Source organism: Lotus japonicus, chromosome 4, assembly GCF_012489685.1.
Source record: "Lotus japonicus ecotype B-129 chromosome 4, LjGifu_v1.2".
NCBI classification, from domain to species: domain Eukaryota; kingdom Viridiplantae; phylum Streptophyta; class Magnoliopsida; order Fabales; family Fabaceae; genus Lotus; species Lotus japonicus.
Window position 1 is genome coordinate 21,439,288 of NC_080044.1, and position 22,761 is coordinate 21,462,048.

The window sequence follows — 22,761 nt, forward strand, 5'->3', positions numbered from 1 at the left end:
GAGTTTTTGTACAAAACTAAACCAAATCTTTGGAAATTAATGAAAAGATGATAACTTGAAATAAAATTGGTGTTATATCAGAATATAATTAATAAGGGGGTGTCTAAATGACACATGATAAAGTTTGGGTTAAATAACCCGTCATCCAATCACATTGGAGATAAATGAGTTGGAAATAAATTAATAAATAAAATATAGAAATTCCAACTCACTTATCTCCAATGTGATTCGATGATGGATTATTTAACACAAAACTTTATCATGGGTCATTTAGACAACTCCAATTAATAATAAATAAATTCTAGATTGATTTGAAATTATTTTGATTAAATGTTTAAAAATGTAGTTTGGAAGCTGTATCTTGGAGAATTTTTTTTAAAATTTAAAAGATGAGTTATGAAAATAATGAAAAATCATCTGAGAAGAATTTTAAATATTTTTGGAGTAATAAATATTTTAATTCGAAATTTTGATAATTTTTATCTTAATTAATTAATTAAACTTGGAATTGCTTGTTAAACAAGAAAATTCAAATTTTTAGAGGAGCTTCTAAACTACGAGAAATATCATAAAATTGATTGTTGATAAGTTTTTATATGATGAAAATTTAAAAAATTTAATTTAGGAATTTTCAGAAAGAAAATTTGTTGAGATTTTATCTAAAAATTAAAATTAGGGAAATTGTTGAACCATGATATTGGTCAATCTGCAAATACACAGAATCTACCCGGTTTTAAATATCGAACCACAGTGAATTAGAATGCGACACTCAGTTTAAGCTTCAAGTTCACGGTTGGAAAGCAAATAAAATTCAGTTTTAAGTTTGATTTTGTGTTGAGGTACACAGTTAACAAGCTAACAAAGTTAAGTGTGTGAAAACAATTGGTGAGAATGCCTTGGGTTCTTGCTCAACTAATTATGTTTTAGCAAACTTATTGTACTCATAAGTCTCTGGGTCTCTCCTTGATGCTAAAGCCTATTCAATCACCTATCGATGTCTCGTATAGATAATTCTCTCAATCCAAAAGATAAGCACAAACCCTTGCCAACCTAAACATTTTCTTGAGGCTATAAGCATGCAATTTCAGGCCAACAAACCTCAACCCTTCCTCTATTCCTGGTAGCAAGCATAGAAGGGGTAATCCCACAACAATTCTCTAATCTATAACAAACTTCCATTCCAATTATAGAAAAGCATAAAGTTAGGATGCGTTCAAGCTTAAAAGAGAAAGCATAGATATGAGATTTAAGGGTTTACTCAGAATCAACATGAATAGAAATAGGAATTACAACTAAAACATCTGAAGTCTTACAAAGAACCCAAAGAAAAAAGGGATTTAGCCACTGATGGCTAAGAGATCCATACAACAAAGTAAAGTAAATCCTGGAACAAAAGGACTAAGAGTGGCTCCCCAAGCTCCAGAGGCTAAACCTTATTTCTAAACTTATGAAAAATGTAAAAGTGATGAAAGAGACTTCAAAGAAAACAGAAAAACCTATTTATAGGCAAATCTATCGAATCTGGGCACTCATGCGCTAGAAAAGCATGCCTGAGCGCCAATTACTTCAGTCCAAACAGAAGCTTTAGCGCCCTATTGGCGCTCAGGCGCCAGACAGGGACGCTCGAGCGCCAGTAACAGATCTGGAAGCTCAAAGTTACTGCTGAATTGGCGCTCAGGCGCCAGACAGGGGCACTCGAGCGCCACTTGTGCGCTTGGAAAACCCTTGAACTCCATCTTAACTCCACTTTAATGCCTCTTTCAAGTCTTCAAGCTCCTTGATCTTCCATCTTCAGCAGTTCTAGACCTTATTACTTGGAAATAAAGCTTGGAAAAATATCAAGGAACTCAAAAGGTTATTAGCTCAAAGGCCCTCAACATAAGTGGAAACTTTACAAGATCCTTCAACTTACTTAAAATGTAATAAAAGTCCCTACAAAACCATCAAATTACTAAACTAATGAAAAAACACAAATAAAAGTATAAATGCATGAAACACTACATGAGACAAAGAAAAAGACTCAAAACTAATACGAAAATGACCCTAAAATCTAGGACAAAACAGGGTCATCACATGACTTGGGGAAGAAGCAAAAGGGGTTGAATTCAAAATATTTCCTCCCTTATTTGGTGGTTATGGCCGAAATTTTGGTGGCCTAGGGCTAGAGAAATAGTCTTTCTTATAAATAGGACTCTACGGTAAGCAGAAAACCCAAAACCCCAAGAAACTGCCTCCCTCACCTGAAAAACACACTTTAGAGCATCAAAATCAAGTGCCCTTACTCTCTTTTGGCCGAAGCTCTTCTCCTCCCTTGGTTGATCAACTGTGATTTTTCTTCATTCGTTCGTCGAGGTTCGTTTATCGTCAAAACTTCTTCTTTTCATTATACTACGAGATATGTCTCTTCTCTTAAACTTTTTTTGGAAAACCTTTGGGGATTATAATCTTTCTTTTCTTTTAATTCATAATTTTTAAAAGAGAATCCAAGCTTTGAAAACCCCTTTTTGTCATGTTGGGATTAAGGTTCTTCTCTTTTTGAGGAAAACAAAACGATTTCAAAAACAACATGTTCTCATCTTCTTCTTCTTCGGGCCGCGAGTTTTAGAAGGGTTAAGAGGGGATAGTTTTCTTGTTTTTGAACACTTATTGATGATGGATGTTGTTCTATTTTGTCTAGGTTCCATCGTATGAACTATTACTTAAGGAGGTAAGGGTAACTTCTGTCTAGTGCGTGCGTCTGTGTGTTTTTCCTTTTCTTGCATGATTCGTGAAGTGAAGGTGTTCAAGGCGTTGTATTGTTGATTTGATTACTTGTCTTGATATATTGTTGCTTCTTGTGTTAATAACATGCTTACTTTTGTTGAATTGTCTATTGGAAGGAATATCTTGTTTATTGAAAATTCTATGGAATTAACTTATTGAAAAATTCATGGAATTAACTTGCGGGTTATTTGTTTGATTAAGGGGATAGACCTTAATCTTGTTGTTGGTTGTTTGATTAAGGGGATATACCTTAATCTTATTGGTATTTTAATTAAGGGGATAGACCTTATCTTGGGTATTGTTGTATGCTGTCATCTATTTAATTTTAAGTGTTATGTTGCTATCTTGTTTTATTTCAAAATTTGGAGATAGGGTTGTTGGTTTTTAGTTTGTTTTTATTGTGGTTATCTATTTGAATTTTGAACTTATGCATGATATAAAATTCGGTTATCTTCTTGTTGTTGTCATTGTTTTCGAAGTTAACCCTTTCTGTTTGGTAATTGCTATTTGAGCGCTTTACGCTATTAGGACATGGGCACTCGAGTGGCAAAGTTTGACTTGCTCAGAGTCTATGGATTGCGACCTGGTTATACGGTTGGGCGACGAGAAGCTTGAGACGGTGAAGATGGAGACCTTGAATTTCTTAGAACTTTATGAAGTTGACTTGTGATTTTCAAAGTTGGCTTAAATATTATTTTGAAATTTGACGTTATCTATTAATTTAATCTTGGTTAATATTACGCGCTATTTATTGGGTATTATATTTATTACAATGTATTTGAAAATATTAAAATTGAATTGTTTTATCAAGCGATGGCTAAAGGATAAGTTCATTTGAATTCAAGTAAGAACTTGGGCTGTTCCGTCTAAGAAAAAAAAGGCTTTTAATCAGGCACTGTGTCGGGCCAGCTTATCTGGGAACATCTCGGTTGGGTGATGATGGGCCTATTTTTCAAAATCTATATCACGTTTTGAAAATAAAATCCCGAGTTAGTCCCTAGACTTGTTGGGTTACTAATGTGACCCCGGTTGAGAAATTTGGGAGTTACACATGTGGAGCCAAACAACAACGTTGCTGCCCATCCTGCACCTCACCTCATTCAAGCTCTTATAGAACATAAGGATTATGTGGATCAGAGGCTGTCCACCATCTCAGCGACTCCGGAGCTAATTCTGATGAAGCTTGGCTGAACTCATCTCTCTCAATCCATTAACTCCTTAAATTCTATCCACACCCTAGTTTAATTTCATTATCTAAAAAATTGACTTGGCTGCCATGTTTTTGGCTGATACGCATCCTTATCGTTTAAGATTATTGTTTGTCATGTCATCGTTACTGCTTTTTACTGTTTGGAATGTGCGATGTTTTTTAATAATGACAAAGGGGGAGAGTAAGAGAAAAAGTTAATGGATTTTGAAAAGTCCTGGAAAATAAAAAATAAAAGTGTTTTTATAAAATTAGTTTATAGTTTATATGAAAAGTGCTTTGAAAAATTCAAGTGGAAAGTTTTCATTTTCATATAAAAAATTCAAGTGGAAAGTTTATAAAAATTAGTTTATAGTTTATTAACCTCTCTTTTGAAAAAAGGCGTTCTTAATGTGCAAACGATAGGGGGAGCATATAAGTAGAAAACTCAGGGGAGGGGGTATTCTAAATCTTTTCACAAATTGATTATATCCCTGTTTTCTCTTTAAAATTGTCATCATCAAAAAGTCAAATTTGCTAGATTTTTTGCCAGAAGAGAAGACTACACTCAATGAAGAAATTCATCGTCTATCTCAAAGCTGACCAATGGAAGCAATGTCTAAAGAAAGAGCGTCATTTTCAGTTTAGAAATCTCTCTGACACTCTTGAGGAGAAAGTCAAGTATCAAGAATCACGTGATACTCTAGAAAACACGTTGATCAAGGAAACAAGTACAATGTTGTCAAAATCAAGTTTCCTCTTTATCTCATACAAGGAATGGAATAAAGCTTGTCATCTACGCCTACTGTGATCTACCTTAGACAAGCAACGCTTCATCTGGACAAATCCATTTTCAAAGAAGAAGTTACAAGTGATTGGTCAAAGGTTATCGTCTAGTTCCAAATGACCAGTAGAAAGAAGGAAAGACGAACAATTGAAGCAGAATGATTGTCTGAAAGAAAGACGTCTATTATGTAAATAAAGTTATAGTGTCTAAAGAATGAACTTTACGCTCATATTGGATATTGGAAAGGATCTTAGAGTAAATTCTGGAAGAAATCTTAAAAGATAAGATTATATGATCTGACATGGTCCATTACACGAAGTGAAAGAACATTGATGTCACTATCAATTTACCATATCTTCACACCAACGGATAGAAGTTCAGACCTAAGCTAGCTACCTACTAGATGACATACTACATCTTTTCGGCAAAAGGTACTCATAAAACAGTAATATGCATTTAATGTATCCAACACGAGTACACAAAGTACCGTTTGATCCAATGGATAGAAGCTCTGTGAAGCACACGCTCCAACGACTATCTTTCATATCACAAATGATTCAGAAGTATAAATGGAAAGATCTATAGACATCGCAAGCCAGCTTTTTGCTAAAAAATTAGAGAAGATCATCTACATCGTCTACTTCAGAATGAGAGAATTCTAAATACTTTCAATTACGTAATCTCTGATGTAATGGAACATAAAGTATACTCTTATGGTCATATCCTATCCTCAATACTTTATGATTCATGGACTGAAATGTTTCTACCATCACTCTTAGAAGAAGAGAACCTTGTAGAAGAAGTATACAATCTTGTAAGCGATTGTTCAAGGAGAAGTCCTGCTTAATACTTTGCAAGGAGAAGTCCTGCAAATACTTTTAAGGAGAATTCCTAAGTGGCGGTCCCAACATGAGCTTGATGTCTGGGGATCGCTCCGGAAAGTCCGGCGCAATCATTGCTACCCGGGGCGACGTGTGGGATAAGCTTCTTATCCAAAAAGCCTCCTCGTATAAGGGTGAGCGTACTTAACTAGGCCAAGCCTGTAACACCCCGATTTTCGGGTGCCACGGTAGTAACATGTTAAAGTAAATATGCAATCTTTTCCAAAAAGGAATTTATAAATGTGAGTATTTTTTTTTCCTTTTCGAAGCATTTCTAAAACATGTAATGCATACTCCCAACCGTAAATAATTTACATCTGGCCTTGACCAAGGCACAACATAAAGGACAGGACAAATAGAATAAGATCTAACAACGGACCCACTATGCAATAACTTCATAGATCCGATATACTCCCTATGATTTCCACACTGGGTAACCATAGGAAAGCAATGCACCGGAACCTACCCAAAACCTCAAATGCGAATCATAAAATTATCCTACAAGCTTAAACCAATAACGGTAAGCTATTCTACCCAAAGGCTCTAGCCTTACACCCGACTCTATTCTTCGAGTCTTCTATAGTCCTTCCACATGGAGTAGCATCTGCTCATATCACCAACTTTCGTTGTCTGGCAGCAGGCCGACCGCCCAAACACAAACATACAAACAAAGCCAAGGCGCGAGGGTCAACTCACAGTATACAATAGATATACAATCAACATGCGACAAAATGGGGTATATATATATATATATGTTGTATATATCCGTATAACTTATGTATTGCCTACCCTAAGGTATATACATAGCATATTTATCAACATCAAATCACAAATGACAATTGGATCTTCAACACATCAACAAATATAGTTAGGTGCATGGCGTGTCAATGCAATGTCATGCTTAAAATATGATCCGGATAAAATGTCACCATCTCGATGGATGGGACGAGCCAAGCATCTCGCTCCGCTAAAGCATCTCGCTTTTATGAAGCATCTCGCTCCGCTAAAGCATCTCGCTTTTATGAAGCATCTCGCTCCGATGAAGTCCGATCTGAGATCGTCCTTCGGAAAGCAGCACACTTTCCAAGAAATGTATGCATGAATGCAATATGGTTAGCCAAACAACGAAACGTCCTCACCAAGGTACGCGTGTCTAGCTAGAGTACATTGTCTCTACAATACCCTAAGGTAAACAAGGAAGTGCTAGTCACACTTGGTAACTTTCCTAGTCACTTTGGCTCATCGTCTCGATGGCCAACTAAACTACTCCACGAGCAAAAGAATGCATCTCGCACTCAGTGACCTTTCAAGTTACCCTGGCTCACCATCTCGATGGCCAAACAACTCATCAACGATTAGAGAGAATGTTGCTCGCATTCTGTGACTTCTCGTCACAACAGCTCATCCTCTTGAAGACTGAACCAAATGCTCAAGGAGCAAGGAGTGTCATCCGCACTCAGTGACTGTCCCAGTCACAACGCTAGGATCGCCGACACTTCCCGTTTTCAAACTTATTTCAGATCCTAAGTCTTTTCCAAGAAATTGTTATTACTATTTGAATATGTTCTATCTTTGGTTAATGCATTATGAATTTCATTTATGAAGTCAAGTTTCGTTTCTCTTTTGTTCCAAAACTCTAGAAGTAAAAAGATCCCAATAAACCCAAGTAATTCACCGGGAAGGTCTCGATCCTAAAATGACTATGGCTTAGACCTCCGGTCAAAGCCTGTCTGTAACACCCCGATTTCAGTGGCGTCACTTTAGTCACCAAAATAAACTTAATGCGGAAAAACGTAGATATTTTTTTTTTTTATAATAACTAAGACAAGACTGAATTAAATAAAATCCAACAATAACAATAATCAGAACTAATATACAATATATAAACAGCCCCCGCTGTAGTAGTAACCTCGTCACGAGTAAACCTCCAGTGACGGAAAGAAAAGTGTAACGCCCGAAGGCAAAAGGTACAATCCACAAGAAAGGTCAAGTGTCCGCAACACCATCCCTCAAAACTGAGAATAAGCTGGCCCATCGGCCTGAAGCAAGACCTCCTAAGTCCAACCAACTCTCTGTGATTCTCGTAAAGAACCACACAAAAAGCTATAGGTGGGAAACTACCCTGTCCCCAAAGAAAACAAATGATGTTCAGAGCTAAGACTCTACTCCTACACTAATCCCATCTCGAGGAGCTCACACCAGCACTAAAACCTACATGCTAGCATGATCGTCGCCCGAATCTGAATCCAGAACGACCTAGTCTATGTACACCATCCGTCCTCCTCTAGCTACCGCGATACGCTCCAGTTCCCGCATCTCAACCCTAGTTCCTCCCGAAGGATGAACCATCATGAATCAGCCCGCCAAAGACATCTGACAAAGGGCGTTTGTTCGCCAAAGCACACACAGAAGACGCGAGGCTCAACTCCAAAGAAATATGTAAATAATAGCACCAATAAATATAAATAAGATAATAGCCACTTAGGCTTATAACTAGGGATAACATCCTAGGGTTGCATATTTCCACAAAGAATATAACGACTGTAAATCACAGTTAACATGCATCAAGTAGAACTAACAAGTATCAAACACACTCATCAACTATGTCAGTATGCATGTTGCATGAAATGATATGCAGGTTAACCCAGTCAACCAATATGCAATCCGGAACGGATGGACATCATCGGATCAGTCCTAACACCAGCCACGGTGGGACCATTTCGGCCCGTGATGCCTCTTACTCCAACATCATCATGTAGTCAGATCAGCATAAAACCCGAATAACGTCACTCTGCTTGGCGACGGAACAAACCGACAACGTCACTCTGCTTGGCGACGGAACAAAACAACAACGTCACTCAGCTTGGCGACGGAACAAAACAACAACGTCACTCTGCTTGGCGACGGAACAAAACAACAACGTCACTCTGCTTGGCGACGGAACAAAACAACAACGTCACTCTGCTTGGCGACGGGACAAACTACAGGTATTGCCACTTATAGGCTGGGCACCTCGAGACGGTCGTAACACTAGCCTCGTGTTTAACCATTTCTGCTCGGGCGTCGCTTATCACCTTTGGCTATAGTCAAGACGGTACAAACTCTACATGGTTTGACCATTTCTGCTTGCTATGCCGAACATCAACAGGCACGATACAACTCTACATGGATGATCGTTACCTCCTGTTGTGCCAGGTATAGTCAGGACCGATCCAACTCTGCATGGCTGATCGTTACTTCCTGCTATACCGAAGTACTCTGCTTGGCACTTCATCGCGTATATGCATGGGTGCAACCACTCACGATGACTCTTCGGGTCACCAATGCTCTCACGAAGTCTCACGCTTCAGTGAAGTTTCATGCTCTCACAAGGTCTCACGCCTCAGTGGAGTTCCATGCTTTCCACAAGGTCTCACGCCTCAGTGGAGTATCCCGCATTCACAAGGTCTCACGCCTCAGTGAAGCTTCTCGGCTCATCCCTTGGATGGCTATCAAACTGCTCAACGAGCGAAGGAGTACCAACATACTCAGAACTTACCAAACTCCTCAACACTTGGATCCGACGACACTCCTCGCTTTTCCAAAACTATGATTTGACTTCCAATGCCTTCCTTCGAGGTTGTTATCATTACTTAAAGATTTTGAGGTTATTTAAGGTCTTATGAATTTTCTTTATAAAATAGATTCCCTTTTGTCTTATCGCAAGTCTTATACATTTGCAGGATCTCCCAATCCCATGTCACTTCCAGAGGAGGTCTCGATCCACTAAACAAAATTAAGGCCCGAACCTCGTTCGTCCTATCAAACTTTCTCCAAACTCTCAAAATAAAAATCGGCATGACTTGCCCGTTATTCTCACTATTCAGAAACTCAGATTCCAGTACAGAGCATATTTAAATTATCACAATCAACAACATGTCATATATCAATAAATCGCATCATAAACACTTAGCACTTAGCATATAAAGCATGCACCACACATCCTAGATTACCCACATAGCACATAGCATGTAAGACAATCTCAAAAACATTCAGTAGATGAATCATCTACATTGTCAGCCGAAGCCTCAGAAAACATTTTCCAATCACACACAATTCCAGTGCATAAACAGTAAACAATGTCGAAACATCGACCCTAAGCATTAACTAGAGATTCAGTGAGAAGCCCTCACCTGCAGATTCTCCAGGATTATCTTCTAACTCTTCCTCACAAGCAAAGCGTTGCTCCTCAGGAAATTCCTCAAAAGTTCCTTTAAAGCAAAGTCACAGAAATACTATCAGAATCTATCGAAAACTAAGCTATCGATACTTACTAAGGTTACACGAAGCAATACATACTCCGAGGTACGATAATCTAGCGCGAAAAGACAAGTTTTCGGAAAAGGAAATTTTCCTCCTTCCCCCTAATAGGGCTCGGCCACTTTGGTTAATTGTGGGGTTCGATTTTTCTTCGATCAAACTTGGTTCCTATGCTTTCATAAGCCGTAACTAAGGGTATTCTGAACTCGGAAAAATTATCGGATCAAAAACTGTCGCAGGGGTATTTTGGTCATGATTTTTAACTTCGAATTTTCAAAACTGAAATCCCAAAAATAAAATTTTGCAGGGACGTCACCAACGACGTTTATGACAACTAATCCTACTAACACTAAGCTAAGGCGATAGTTTTTAGCCTAAAGGTTGAAGCTTTACCTCAAAAACTCCAAAAATGGGTATTTTAGGCTCAAATTGATTCCGGCGGAATTCCGGCGACATAACGAAAAATCTAACCCGGCAGAAGTGATCTTGGGCGCATAAGGAAGAGGTTTAGAATCAGAAATGAAAGATTCGGGATAGTTTTGCAAAAACCCATAAACTATCAGCTCAGAAAACTCTACAGAAAAGCTATGGAAAAAGCGATCGGAGGTAAGGATTAGCGACTATACCTCGAAACCTTGAAGCAGCAACTGATTAATCAACGATCAAGCAAGGATTGAACAAAATCTTCTTCTCCTTCTTCCTTGATGAACTCGCGGCCTTGAGAGGGAAAATGGAGGAGTTTTGTGTTTTTTTCTCACTTGTTTGCTATATATAGAAAATGGTAATTCGCGGGAAAATGAAAGTTTCGCGAATATGATTTTTCCGGCATCATTCTCCATGAATTCTAAGATAGGTTTTGGCAAAGGAATTCCTAAGCTAAGAAGATGTCTCCTTGTATTTTTGGCAACTAATGCAAAGTCGGTGCAAAGTCGGTGTAAAACTATTTTACCCGATAAGTTGCTTTTTGCATCGAATGTCGGAATGGAAAACTTCCTTCTGAAGAAAGATTGAAATCATCAAGAGAAATGGGTGTACGCGTGTAGAATATCCATTTGAAGCTCTGAATAGATAAAGTCTTCATTGTCGAGAAATTCTAGGGTTTTGAAATACCAGGGATTCGGTTTCGGCAAACTTCCTATGATTGGAATCGGACGTTCGTAGATCCTAGAGTTTCGCCTCGAAACGATTGTGATATATGGAAAAAGAGAAGTTCTAACATTTCTCTGAAGATTTTTGGAATTAACTTCCATCGTGCCTATAAATGAAAATTAGCTATATACTAGGGTTTCTGACCTAGGTTTAAGCGTATAACGATCGTGCTATAACTTTTATCGACTTCGATACGATCCTTTGGCTTTTCCTGAACTTTCTCCTTCATAAATTTATTTCATTTGGTAAACTCTTGTTCAGGTTTCCTTTCACGATACATCAAGCCTAATCGTAAATGGAAATCTCTTCCACTGATCCTAAGCTTAAAATCTTGGGTCTTACATTACTACCCTCCAAAAAGAAAGTTTCGTCCTCGAAACTTAGGGTTCAGTAAAAGCTCTGACTATTGTTCTTGATCTTTTCCTCTAACTCCCATATGGCATCGTCTGTGTCTTTGTTCCAAATAACTCTTACTAAAGCACTCTGCTTTCCCTTCGATTGTTTCACTCTTCTAGTCCCAATGTTGACCAACGGCGTCTCAACAGACATATCATCTTTCAATTCTATGTTGTCCGGTTCGACCACTTGCATCGGGTCTCTGTTGGAAATAATATTTTTTGGCATTCGTGCAATCGCACAGCCTTTACCACTTATTTCTTTGCTTTTGTTCGTCCAAAATGTTGTTTAGAAACTCGGTACATCTCTATGCTCCGGAGTGAATGCTCAACTTGAGTCTTAATACCTTGTGCATCACAAGACTCATCCCCTTTAACATTAACTTATCAACAACTTATAAGCTAACCTTCATCTTAATATCTAACAATTCATTATTATCGTCTTCGTCCTCAAAACCCTCCTCACTCAAACTAACTCAGACTTACTGAAATCCCTAACACTTCGCATAAATCGAGATTTATCCTCTAGAAGATCAAATCATAACTATACCTCAAGGGACTTAACTAGTCATTTCGTCATCCGATCCTCCAACCTTCTGAGGTTTAACTACTATCGTAACTGCTATCACCACTACATCCCTTACTCATACATGATTTTCAACTCCCCAAGTCAATCTTAATCATAGGATTCTTATTCAACTGAACAAAATTCACTTGCTAACTCTAGCATGCATCACCGAAATCCATAACAAAGTTCCATTCACTATTAGACTCTGAGTAGCTTGTCCAAATATGACAACTTCAAGTATTCATCTTAATACTAACACTTTCCTTCTTGTAACTTGTTTACCATCTCGTCGATAAACTTCTTAATCTCCCAATCAAATTATGACAAACTTCATGTCCTACACACTTATGACAAGAATTAATAGACTTAAAACCTAAACCTTTCCAAGTTTGGATCTCTGATGCTCTGTAACTCTTCAACATTTCCTGATAGAATATTCATCTCTTAAAACTACAACTCCTTCGCAAGTAAAACAAATACCTAATGAGAACTTTTTTTCTCCCAAACTCAGCTAATCTTCGATCAACTCAAGTTAATCTTACCAATCCTTCTATCAAAGTCCATAGCCAGCTGTGATTCCGAATATCACCCCCTCAATATTAAGTTGATCAGGCCTAATACATCGAAGGTGGAAATCTAGAAAAACCTACTGGATCAGTCAATGAGTTCCTATCATCCAATAGTCACAAATATCTTGATATTAAATCTTCAATGATGTCGCTACGGAACTACACACCCTCGACTTCAGACGTATACTATCCATACGAAATCTCTCTAAGATTCAATCTTCAGCTTCTAGCTTCCTTTTAAACGCATTGGTGCAAAACTACTTTCTAGGTTTACCGTGTTATTCTAAACCTCGTGTAATTTCTATAGCTAAAATACGAGCTACGGTCAAATAAGGTGTTAATAGGCGTAATAACTATAAGGTCAAAGCTTAGACAGTATAAGTAAGATAGGTGTGCTTGCACACGCTACAAGAGTAATGGATTATATTATACTGAAATGAGGAAGAATGGTTAGAAGGTTACCATCGTTCTTGCGCTCTCCTCTGGTTAACTCCTCAGCTCCTTCACCATCCATCATATAAACTCTTCCTCTAGCAGCAGGGCGCTTTCCCCTTATGGTGTTGCCAAATGGCTCAACCTTGGGTGTCTTGCAGTTGTTGGCCAGATGTCCTGGTAGATCACACTTGAAACACCTCGGCTTCCCCTTCGGGCATTTCGTGGAGTAGTGCCCAACCTCCCCGCATTTAAAACATGTCATCTCACGGCTCCCAGCTTGGCTTCCTGCTCTTCCCGCAGCAGCAATCGTAGGCCTGAACGGTCCTGGGGTAAACCCTTCCCCCGTAGGACGCTGATAAGGCTTCTTCATCTGTAACTTTCCTTTTCCCTTGTTGTCTTGGGAGCTCGACCTCATCGGTCCCCCAATTCCTGCTCTATTCATCCTTCTATTTTTCATCAGCTCCACCTCCGTGGCTTTCTCAACCAACGACTGGAATCGCATGATTCCCAGCGGCCTCACTGAGTCCTCAATATCAGGCCTCAGTCCATTTACAAAGCGCTTGCACATGTAGCGCTCATTCACATGATCATGAAAGAATTGAAAATGCTTCGCCAAAGATTCCAGCTTTGAAGCAAATTCCGGTACCGACATACCCCGCTGACGGAGTGTCAGAAATTGTGACTCCCGCTCATCCCGAGCACTTGTTGGAAAATACTTTTCCAAGAATGCGGTCCGGAATGAGTTCCAGCTAATCTCCTCGTGATTGTCTTCCATAATTCCTCTGGTGTCCTTCCACCAGTACTCAGCATCCCCGAGTAGCAGATAAGTCGCCATGCCCACTTTGGCACCCTCAGCAGTTTGTAGTACGCCGAATATCTTCTTGATTTCCTGAATCCAGAGATCCGCTTTGTCTGGGTCAGTACCACCAGAGAACTTTGGTGGGTTTTGCCTCCTGAAGTCATTGAGGCCTTTGTTTTGGTCCAGAGTTACTTCCCTCTGGCGCTGATGCTGATCACGTGCCTCCTCAGCAGCACGCCTCATCGCATTATCATTTGCATGCGCTGTTACCGCTTGGGCCATAGTGGCCATCATCTCAGCTAGCTGATTAGTATTCACCATGTTCTGTTAAGTTAAACAAACAGTTAGTACTCATCATAAGATAGCATCTAGTATAACTATACAATATGATTAAGCAACAACTTCAATCAATTTTTAAGCGAAAAATCGCTTGCAGACAATCAATTTTCACTCTTTGCAGAGTCACACAACCTAGCACAGAAGACCTATTCCCCAACAACTCCCGAAAGACTCGACCGTGCTCTGATACCACAATGTAACACCCCGATTTCGGTGGCGTCACTTTAGTAACCAAAATAAACTTAATGCGGAAAAACGTAGATATTTTTTTTTTTTTATAATAACTAAGACAAGACTGAATTAAATAAAATCCAACAATAACAATAATCAGAACTAATATACAATATATAAACAGCCCCCGCTGTAGTAGTAACCTCGTCACGAGTAAACCTCCAGTGACGGAAAGAAAAGTGTAACGCCCGAAGGCAAAAGGTACAATCCACAAGAAAGGTCAAGTGTCCGCAACACCATCCCTCAAAACTGAGAATAAGCTGGCCCATCGGCCTGAAACAAGACCTCCTAAGTCCAACCAACTCTCTGTGATTCTCGTAAAGAACCACACAAAAAGCTATAGGTGGGAAACTACCCTGTCCCCAAAGAAAACAAATGATGTTCAGAGCTAAGACTCTACTCCTACACTAATCCCATCTCGAGGAGCTCACACCAGCACTAAAACCTACATGCTAGCATGATCGTCGCCCGAATCTGAATCCAGAACGACCTAGTCTATGTACACCATCCGTCCTCCTCTCGCTACCGCGATACGCTCCAGTTCCCGCATCTCAACCCTAGTTCCTCCCGAAGGATGAACCATCATGAATCAGCCCGCCAAAGACATCTGACAAAGGGCGTTTGTTCGCCAAAGCACACACAGAAGACGCGAGGGTCAACTCCAAAGAAATATGTAAATAATAGCACCAATAAATATAAATAAGATAATAGCCACTTAGGCTTATAACTAGGGATAACATCCTAGGGTTGCATATTTCCACAAAGAATATAACGACTGTAAATCACAGTTAACATGCATCAAGTAGAACTAACAAGTATCAAACACACTCATCAACTATGTCAGTATGCATGTTGCATGAAATGATATGCAGGTTAACCCAGTCAACCAATATGCAATCCGGAACGGATGGACATCATCGGATCAGTCCTAACACCAGCCACGGTGGGACCATTTCGGCCCGTGATGCCTCTTACTCCAACATCATCATGTAGTCAGATCAGCATAAAACCCGAATAACGTCACTCTGCTTGGCGACGGAACAAACCGACAACGTCACTCTGCTTGGCGACGGAACAAAACAACAACGTCACTCAGCTTGGCGACGGAACAAAACAACAACGTCACTCTACTTGGCGACGGAACAAAACAACAACGTCACTCTGCTTGGCGACGGAACAAAACAACAACGTCACTCTGCTTGGCGACGGGACAAACTACAGGTATTGCCACTTATAGGCTGGGCACCTCGAGACGGTCGTAACACTAGCCTCGTGTTTAACCATTTCTGCTCGGGCGTCGCTTATCACCTTTGGCTATAGTCAAGACGGTACAAACTCTACATGGTTTGACCATTTCTGCTTGCTATGCCGAACATCAACAGGCACGATACAACTCTACATGGATGATCGTTACCTCCTGTTGTGCCAGGTATAGTCAGGACCGATCCAACTCTGCATGGCTGATCGTTACTTCCTGCTATACCGAAGTACTCTGCTTGGCACTTCATCGCGTATATGCATGGGTGCAACCACTCACGATGACTCTTCGGGTCACCAATGCTCTCACGAAGTCTCACGCTTCAGTGAAGTTTCATGCTCTCACAAGGTCTCACGCCTCAGTGGAGTTCCATGCTTTCCACAAGGTCTCACGCCTCAGTGGAGTATCCCGCATTCACAAGGTCTCACGCCTCAGTGAAGCTTCTCGGCTCATCCCTTGGATGGCTATCAAACTGCTCAACGAGCGAAGGAGTACCAACATACTCAGAACTTACCAAACTCCTCAACACTTGGATCCGACGACACTCCTCGCTTTTCCAAAACTATGATTTGACTTCCAATGCCTTCCTTCGAGGTTGTTATCATTACTTAAAGATTTTGAGGTTATTTAAGGTCTTATGAATTTTCTTTATAAAATAGATTCCCTTTTGTCTTATCGCAAGTCTTATACATTTGCAGGATCTCTCAATCCCAAGTCACTTCCAGAGGAGGTCTCGATCCACTAAACAAAATTAAGGCCCGAACCTCGTTCGTCCTATCAAACTTTCTCCAAACTCTCAAAATAAAAATCGGCATGACTTGCCCGTTATTCTCACTATTCAGAAACTCAGATTCCAGTACAGAGCATATTTAAATTATCACAATCAACAACATGTCATATATCAATAAATCGCATCATAAACACTTAGCACTTAGCATATAAAGCATGCACCACACATCCTAGATTACCCACATAGCACATAGCATGTAAGACAATCTCAAAAACATTCAGTAGATGAATCATCTACATTGTCAGCCGAAGCCTCAGAAAACATTTTCCAATCACACACAATTCCAGTGCATAAACAGTAAACAATGTCGAAACATCGACCCTAAGCATTAACTAGAGATTCAGTGAGAAGCCCTCACCTGCAGATTCTCCAGGATTATCTTCTAACTCTTCCTCACAAGCAAAGCGTTGCTCCTCAGGAAATTCCTCAAAAGTTCCTTTAAAGCAAAGTCACAGAAATACTATCAGAATCTATCGAAAACTAAGCTATCGATACTTACTAAGGTTACACGAAGCAATACATACTCCGAGGTACGATAATCTAGCGCGAAAAGACAAGTTTTCGGAAAAGGAAATTTTCCTCCTTCCCCCTAATAGGGCTCGGCCACTTTGGTTAATTGTGGGGTTCGATTTTTCTTCGATCAAACTTGGTTCCTATGCTTTCATAAGCCGTAACTAAGGGTATTCTGAACTCGGAAAAATTATCGGATCAAAAACTGTCGCAGGGGTATTTTAGTCATGATTTTTAACTTAGGATTTTCAAAACTGAAATCCCAAAAATAAAATTTTGCAGGGACGTCACCAACGACGTTTATGACAACTAATCCTACTAACACTAAGCTAAGGCGATAGTTTTTAGCCTAAAGGTTGAAGCTTTACCTCAAAAACTCCAAAAATGGGTATTTTAGGCTCAAATTGATTCCGGCGGAATTCCGGCGACATAACGGAAAATCTAACCCGGCAGAAGTGATCTTGGGCGCATAAGGAAGAGGTTTAGAATCAGAAATGAAAGATTCGGGATAGTTTTGCAAAAACCCATAAACTATCAGCTCAGAAAACTCTACAGAAAAGCTATGGAAAAAGCGATCGGAGGTAAGGATTAGCGACTATACCTCGAAACCTTGAAGCAGCAACTGATTAATCAACGATCAAGCAAGGATTGAACAAAATCTTCTTCTCCTTCTTCCTTGATGAACTCGCGGCCTTGAGAGGGAAAATGGAGGAGTTTTGTGTTTTTTTCTCACTTGCTTGCTATATATAGAAAATGGTAATTCGCGGGAAAATGAAAGTTTCGCGAATATGATTTTTCCGGCATCATTCTCCATGAATTCTAAGATAGGTTTTGGCAAAGGAATTCCTAAGCTAAGAAGATGTCTCCTTGTATTTTTGGCAACTAATGCAAAGTCGGTGCAAAGTCGGTGTAAAACTATTTTACCCGATAAGTTGCTTTTTGCATCGAATGTCGGAATGGAAAACTTCCTTCTGAAGAAAGATTGAAATCATCAAGAGAAATGGGTGTACGCGTGTAGAATATCCATTTGAAGCTCTGAATAGATAAAGTCTTCATTGTCGAGAAATTCTAGGGTTTTGAAATACCAGGGATTCGGTTTCGGCAAACTTCCGATGATTGGAATCGGACGTTCGTAGATCCTAGAGTTTCGCCTCGAAACGATTGTGATATATGGAAAAAGAGAAGTTCTAACATTTCTCTGAAGATTTTTGGAATTAACTTCCATCGTGCTTATAAATGAAAATTAGCTATATACTAGGGTTTCTGACCTAGGTTTAAGCGTATAACGATCGTGCTATAACTTTTATCGACTTCGATACGATCCTTTGGCTTTTCCTGAACTTTCTCCTTCATAAATTTATTTCATTTGGTAAACTCTTGTTCAGGTTTCCTTTCACGATACATCAAGCCTAATCGTAAATGGAAATCTCTTCCACTGATCCTAAGCTTAAAATCTTGGGTCTTACACTGTCTAACATTTTCCAAACCTCGTCATTAGCATGGCATAACATCACGTTTTCCCCACACTCCGAAATCATATAATCAAGTACTATCTCAAATCAGTACAATTCCATAGAGCATATGCAAAACATCATAAACTCAGCATAAATATTGTTCAATAACGATATCAATATAACAATAATCCAGTGCGGAAATCATAAGGCAGAAACCAGTAAACGGCCGAAGCCTCTCAGAAAACGGAGACACACGTCTCATATAAGTTCACTCGGCCGAAGTCTCTAGAAAACATTTCCCAGTTCCAAGCAATAAACAATATCAATACAATATCCAACATTCAAGCAATATTCAAGTCGAATTCATCGACGCCTATAAAGCAATAGCTAGTAAGTAAGTTGCCCTCACCTTAGGCGCTTTCCTTACTAAGCTGCGACTCAAATCCAATCCAATCATATCATTGTTTTCACGTGTTAGCTCGCTTCCTTTTGTCCTTTGGCTTCGTCGCCAAGCGCTTCCGTTATTCGTACCCTTCATAAGTACACATAACGTAATTACTAATTGAGCTACTTACTTTCCAAGTCTAAAGCTACAACTTCAGGCAATTAACTCGAAGCGAACGTATGCTAAACTTAATCCCCATAATGGTTATAACCCATTAGGATCAATCACAGAAACCAAGACAAGTCGTCATAATGACAACCAAACAGTAACAGTATTCCATACTTCAAAAAGCTTTTGACTTAGTAAATCAACTTTAAAACCAACTACTCATACATAATTCCTTAAACATTTAACCCATTGAAATACGAGTTTTCAAAGTAAACCAAGGCTTCCTAGAGCTTAAAGAGCTCTCGGCCGTGCCCTAACACACAAGGTAACAAGTTTCAGAATTAATTTTCCCAAAAGATCGTGATGTATGTTTTAGAGTCCAAAATTTAATATACTTATAGCATATTTAAGAGAACCTTAAGAACTAAGACTAATGAAGAAATAAAACTGCCATTTTAAATTAAGCATTGTACTACTAAGTACTATCTTTAATATTCTAATCATGTATGTCATCATCTACTGATTCACCAATTGCATTTGCTAAAAGTTTACACCTAGGATCAAAGAATTTGAAGTGGTAATACAAATGATTTAGAATACAAAACATAAGAATTTTTCCTTTTCTAATCCAATGCCAATTTTGCAAAAATGATTTATCAATTGGTCACCTGCCTACTATATTCACGTGAAAGCAAAATTAGAACCTTGAATCAACATGAGACTTCTCCTAAGTAAATTTCAAAATCATTTTCAGTTATTAAGATTCTAAGGACAGGGCAAATATAATTGATTGGAAAGCTACTAACCCACATAATAGTTCAATAGCCTAAAAGGGGTTTCTTTAATTTCATTTCTGGGTTGAAATTCAAAAGATTAAAAAGAATGGACAATTAACATACTTCCATCTCAACATACGGTTTCCAAAATTACAATTCCAAAATACACACTCTAAAGTACAGTTAATATTAAAATAGGGATTGTGGTTTAAAGAACTCAATATATATATAGTAGTCCCTTTTCATGATAGAAATCAGCCTCAAATTAATTAGAATTGAAACCTCATTATGCCCCTAAAAATGTGGCAGTAACAAGGAGTCCTAGAACAAGTAAAAGTTGCGAAGAATTATTCTTATTTTAAAGTATTTTTGCTACAACCATCAATGGTACATGAAGACATGTATTTTCAAGTGCTATACCAAAACTTTCTAAGCAAAACAAAACGAATTATAAGTTCTCTTTCAAAAGTTGAAAGTCAAATTTTCCATTTTCCAACTTAATTAGTTAACAGCTAGATAAGCTAAAATCCTATTTTCCTCTTCTCATAAATCTATCATGTATAATACAGTAAGGACTAAGGAGCTAATACAATTGAAATTCTCATACCCTTTGCTATTGAACAACCAAAACACTAACTCACACCACACACATCAGACGCATAAGGGACCCTATTGATACAAAGCTTTTAAGCACAAAGTTTATGTCTTTCTCCTTCTACCTCAAGTCTCATGGTCATGGGACTGAGCTTCTCTTCCTCTGGTCTGGTCGTGCTCTCCCCTAACTCCAGTAGCTATAGTTTCTGAATAATAAGGCACATAACTCAGAGAACGGAACTTAGGATATGAACAAGACAGAAGTTAGGGTTTTGAAAAGGGGAAATTGAAATTGACAAAGTATCACCTCTAAACAATGATCTGACTTTGGATTTGGAAAGAGGAGGTCGAAAGCTTCAAGAAATTGGCCTTCTTTCTCATAACGGAGCTCGCCGGAGATCGGAGGAAAAAGGTGGCGGCTAGGGTTTTGGTGGTGGCTCTCATGGAGAGGAAAAATAGAACAGGGACAGTGGTGATTGCTGCGTGAAGGAGGCATGGAGGTGGTGGTGCTCGCGGTTTTGGCACGTGGTGGTGGTGTTGTTGCAGGAAGGCACTATGGTGGTGAGGAGAAAGAAAATAAGTTGCAGAAGAAATAGAATGAGGAAGAAGAAAAGATATTTTTCTTATGTGGGAGAAAGAGAGAAACGGTCGAGTGTGTGTGAGGGGATATGGTTCAGATTTTTAATGAGTGGCATGTGCATCCTTTGTGTGAGTATGTGGGACCAATTGTGTGTTCATACATCATGTATGGTACATGCATGTGGTGAAAGGAAAATGGTTTCATCTGATATGGAGCACCAAAAAGGTCAAGACTGTGGGAATTTCAGACCCTGATGATGTTCCTATGCCCCAATCCCCAACTGATATGGAGGAGGGCGAGAATCACAAAGGCCCTGTGGTGGACTCGCAAGCGGAGGTTGCAGGTAAGATTTCTTACAGAGACAAGGTTGTGGAGGGTGAATGCTTCAACAACCTCTTTTCTCCTCAAGAAATCTTGGAGTCTGTCCATGAAGACCTGTGCTTGAATGATGCTGGTGACAGAGGGTTGACGAAGGCTAGAGGGCCCTTCAATCCAAACCCAATCATCCCGATATCGATTGAAGAGTACAGCGAATGGTGCCGGCCATGGAAGAACTCTCTGATTGTGAAACTTCTGGGTAAGAAACTGGGCTTTCGGTGGATGAATCAACGGCTGCAACGTCTATGGGCTAGAGAAGGTGAAATTAAAGTCATGGACCTGAGTGAAGATTATTTTCTGGTTCGATTCTCGTCTGAGAATGACTATAAACTTGCCCTGTTTGAAGGACCTTGGATGGTTGCTGACCATTATTTGATGATCCAACGCTGGAGGCCAATGTTCAAAGCTGATGATAGCCAGGTTCAAAAAATTGCAGTGTGGATTCGTATACCAAAACTCCCTGTAGAATTATTTACTGAAACTTTCTTGTGGAGGCTGGGTTCTAATCTTGGCACTATGCTGAAAATTGATACTTATACCTCTATTCACACCAGAGGTAGATTCGCTAGAATCTGTGTGGAATTGGACTTGAGCCAGCAGCTGACCCCCACCTTCACTGCTATGGGTGATGAGCACCGTCTTGAATATGAAGGACTCCACTCAATCTGCTTCAGATGTGGACGCTATGGGCATAAAACAGACTATTGCACGGAACCCACTGCAAGCGTTCAAATGCCTTCCATTAATTCCTCCAAAGTGCCTATCCCTGAGGAGGTGAACCATGGTTCGTCCCCATTGGCTATGGAAGAAGCTAAAGACACCACCAAAGTGCTACCAAATTCAAATGGCCAAGAACAACAGGAGCATACAGAAATTGAACCCACTAATTGTTTTGGACCTTAGATGCTAGTCAAGAAGACAACTAGAAAGAAAGCTGGGAAAAATTCTACCTCTGGTTTGCAGCACCAAGGGAATGGCTCTCGATTTAATGCTCTGGAAGGTGTCACTGAATCTGATCAGGAGCCTATCGGTTCCCATGCTCTCCCCAATTCTGGACAAGCATCCACTAAGGCAGGCAGATTTGCTACTGGTGTCAATAAGAAGAATGGGAACAACCCCAGTAAGCAGAGCAACCTCAAGGCTTCTAGTCAAGTGAATCACAACAAAGCTAGAGCTCCTGCTCCCCAGAACTCTGTACCTTTGTCATCTAAGGACACTCCTAAGCTGGACCCCAGAGAAAATGCAATTTTTGGAGAAATGAGGAAACAACAGAACAAGTTATGGGAACAATTCAAGGAAGGCAAAGGTACTAGTGATTGGCTGGAGGCCAGTGCTGTAGTTCCTACTGATGAGGAATTACAATTTATCCAGTCTCTTCTTCGTAAGAAAGGGGTGGCTAATTCTTTCCCCATGGGACAAACTGATGTAAATTGTGCAGGGATGGATTCTCTTCCACAGAACACTGAT

General features: G+C 39.5%; 2 protein-coding genes across 4 annotated transcripts; one reads left to right on the forward strand and one right to left on the reverse strand.

Moving 5' to 3' along the window:
- Positions 1 to 1,075: 1,075 nt before the first annotated feature.
- Positions 1,076 to 20,538, reverse strand: LOC130711179 (uncharacterized). Of its 3 annotated transcripts, none has more exons than XM_057560683.1 (4): positions 18,823 to 20,538; positions 13,060 to 14,155; positions 9,790 to 9,867; positions 1,076 to 6,247 (listed from the first exon to the last, which is right to left on the reverse strand). In XM_057560683.1, the coding sequence occupies exons 1-4, from the start codon at positions 18,949 to 18,951 to the stop codon at positions 6,231 to 6,233; spliced, it is 1,320 nt and encodes a 439-aa protein (XP_057416666.1). In that variant the 5' UTR covers positions 18,952 to 20,538; the 3' UTR covers positions 1,076 to 6,230. The 3 variants fall into 3 exon arrangements, 2 of the variants coding, with proteins under 2 accessions (XP_057416666.1, XP_057416665.1); XM_057560682.1 differs by having other exon boundaries at positions 1,076 to 7,990; XR_009010598.1 differs by lacking the exon at positions 1,076 to 6,247 and having other exon boundaries at positions 9,787 to 9,867; positions 10,543 to 14,155.
- A 552-nt stretch (positions 20,539 to 21,090) lies between these two features.
- On the forward strand, positions 21,091 to 22,197 carry LOC130712480 (uncharacterized). The gene has a single exon (XM_057562310.1). The coding sequence runs from the start codon at positions 21,091 to 21,093 to the stop codon at positions 22,195 to 22,197; it is 1,107 nt and encodes a 368-aa protein (XP_057418293.1).
- The last annotated feature ends 564 nt before the right edge of the window (positions 22,198 to 22,761 follow it).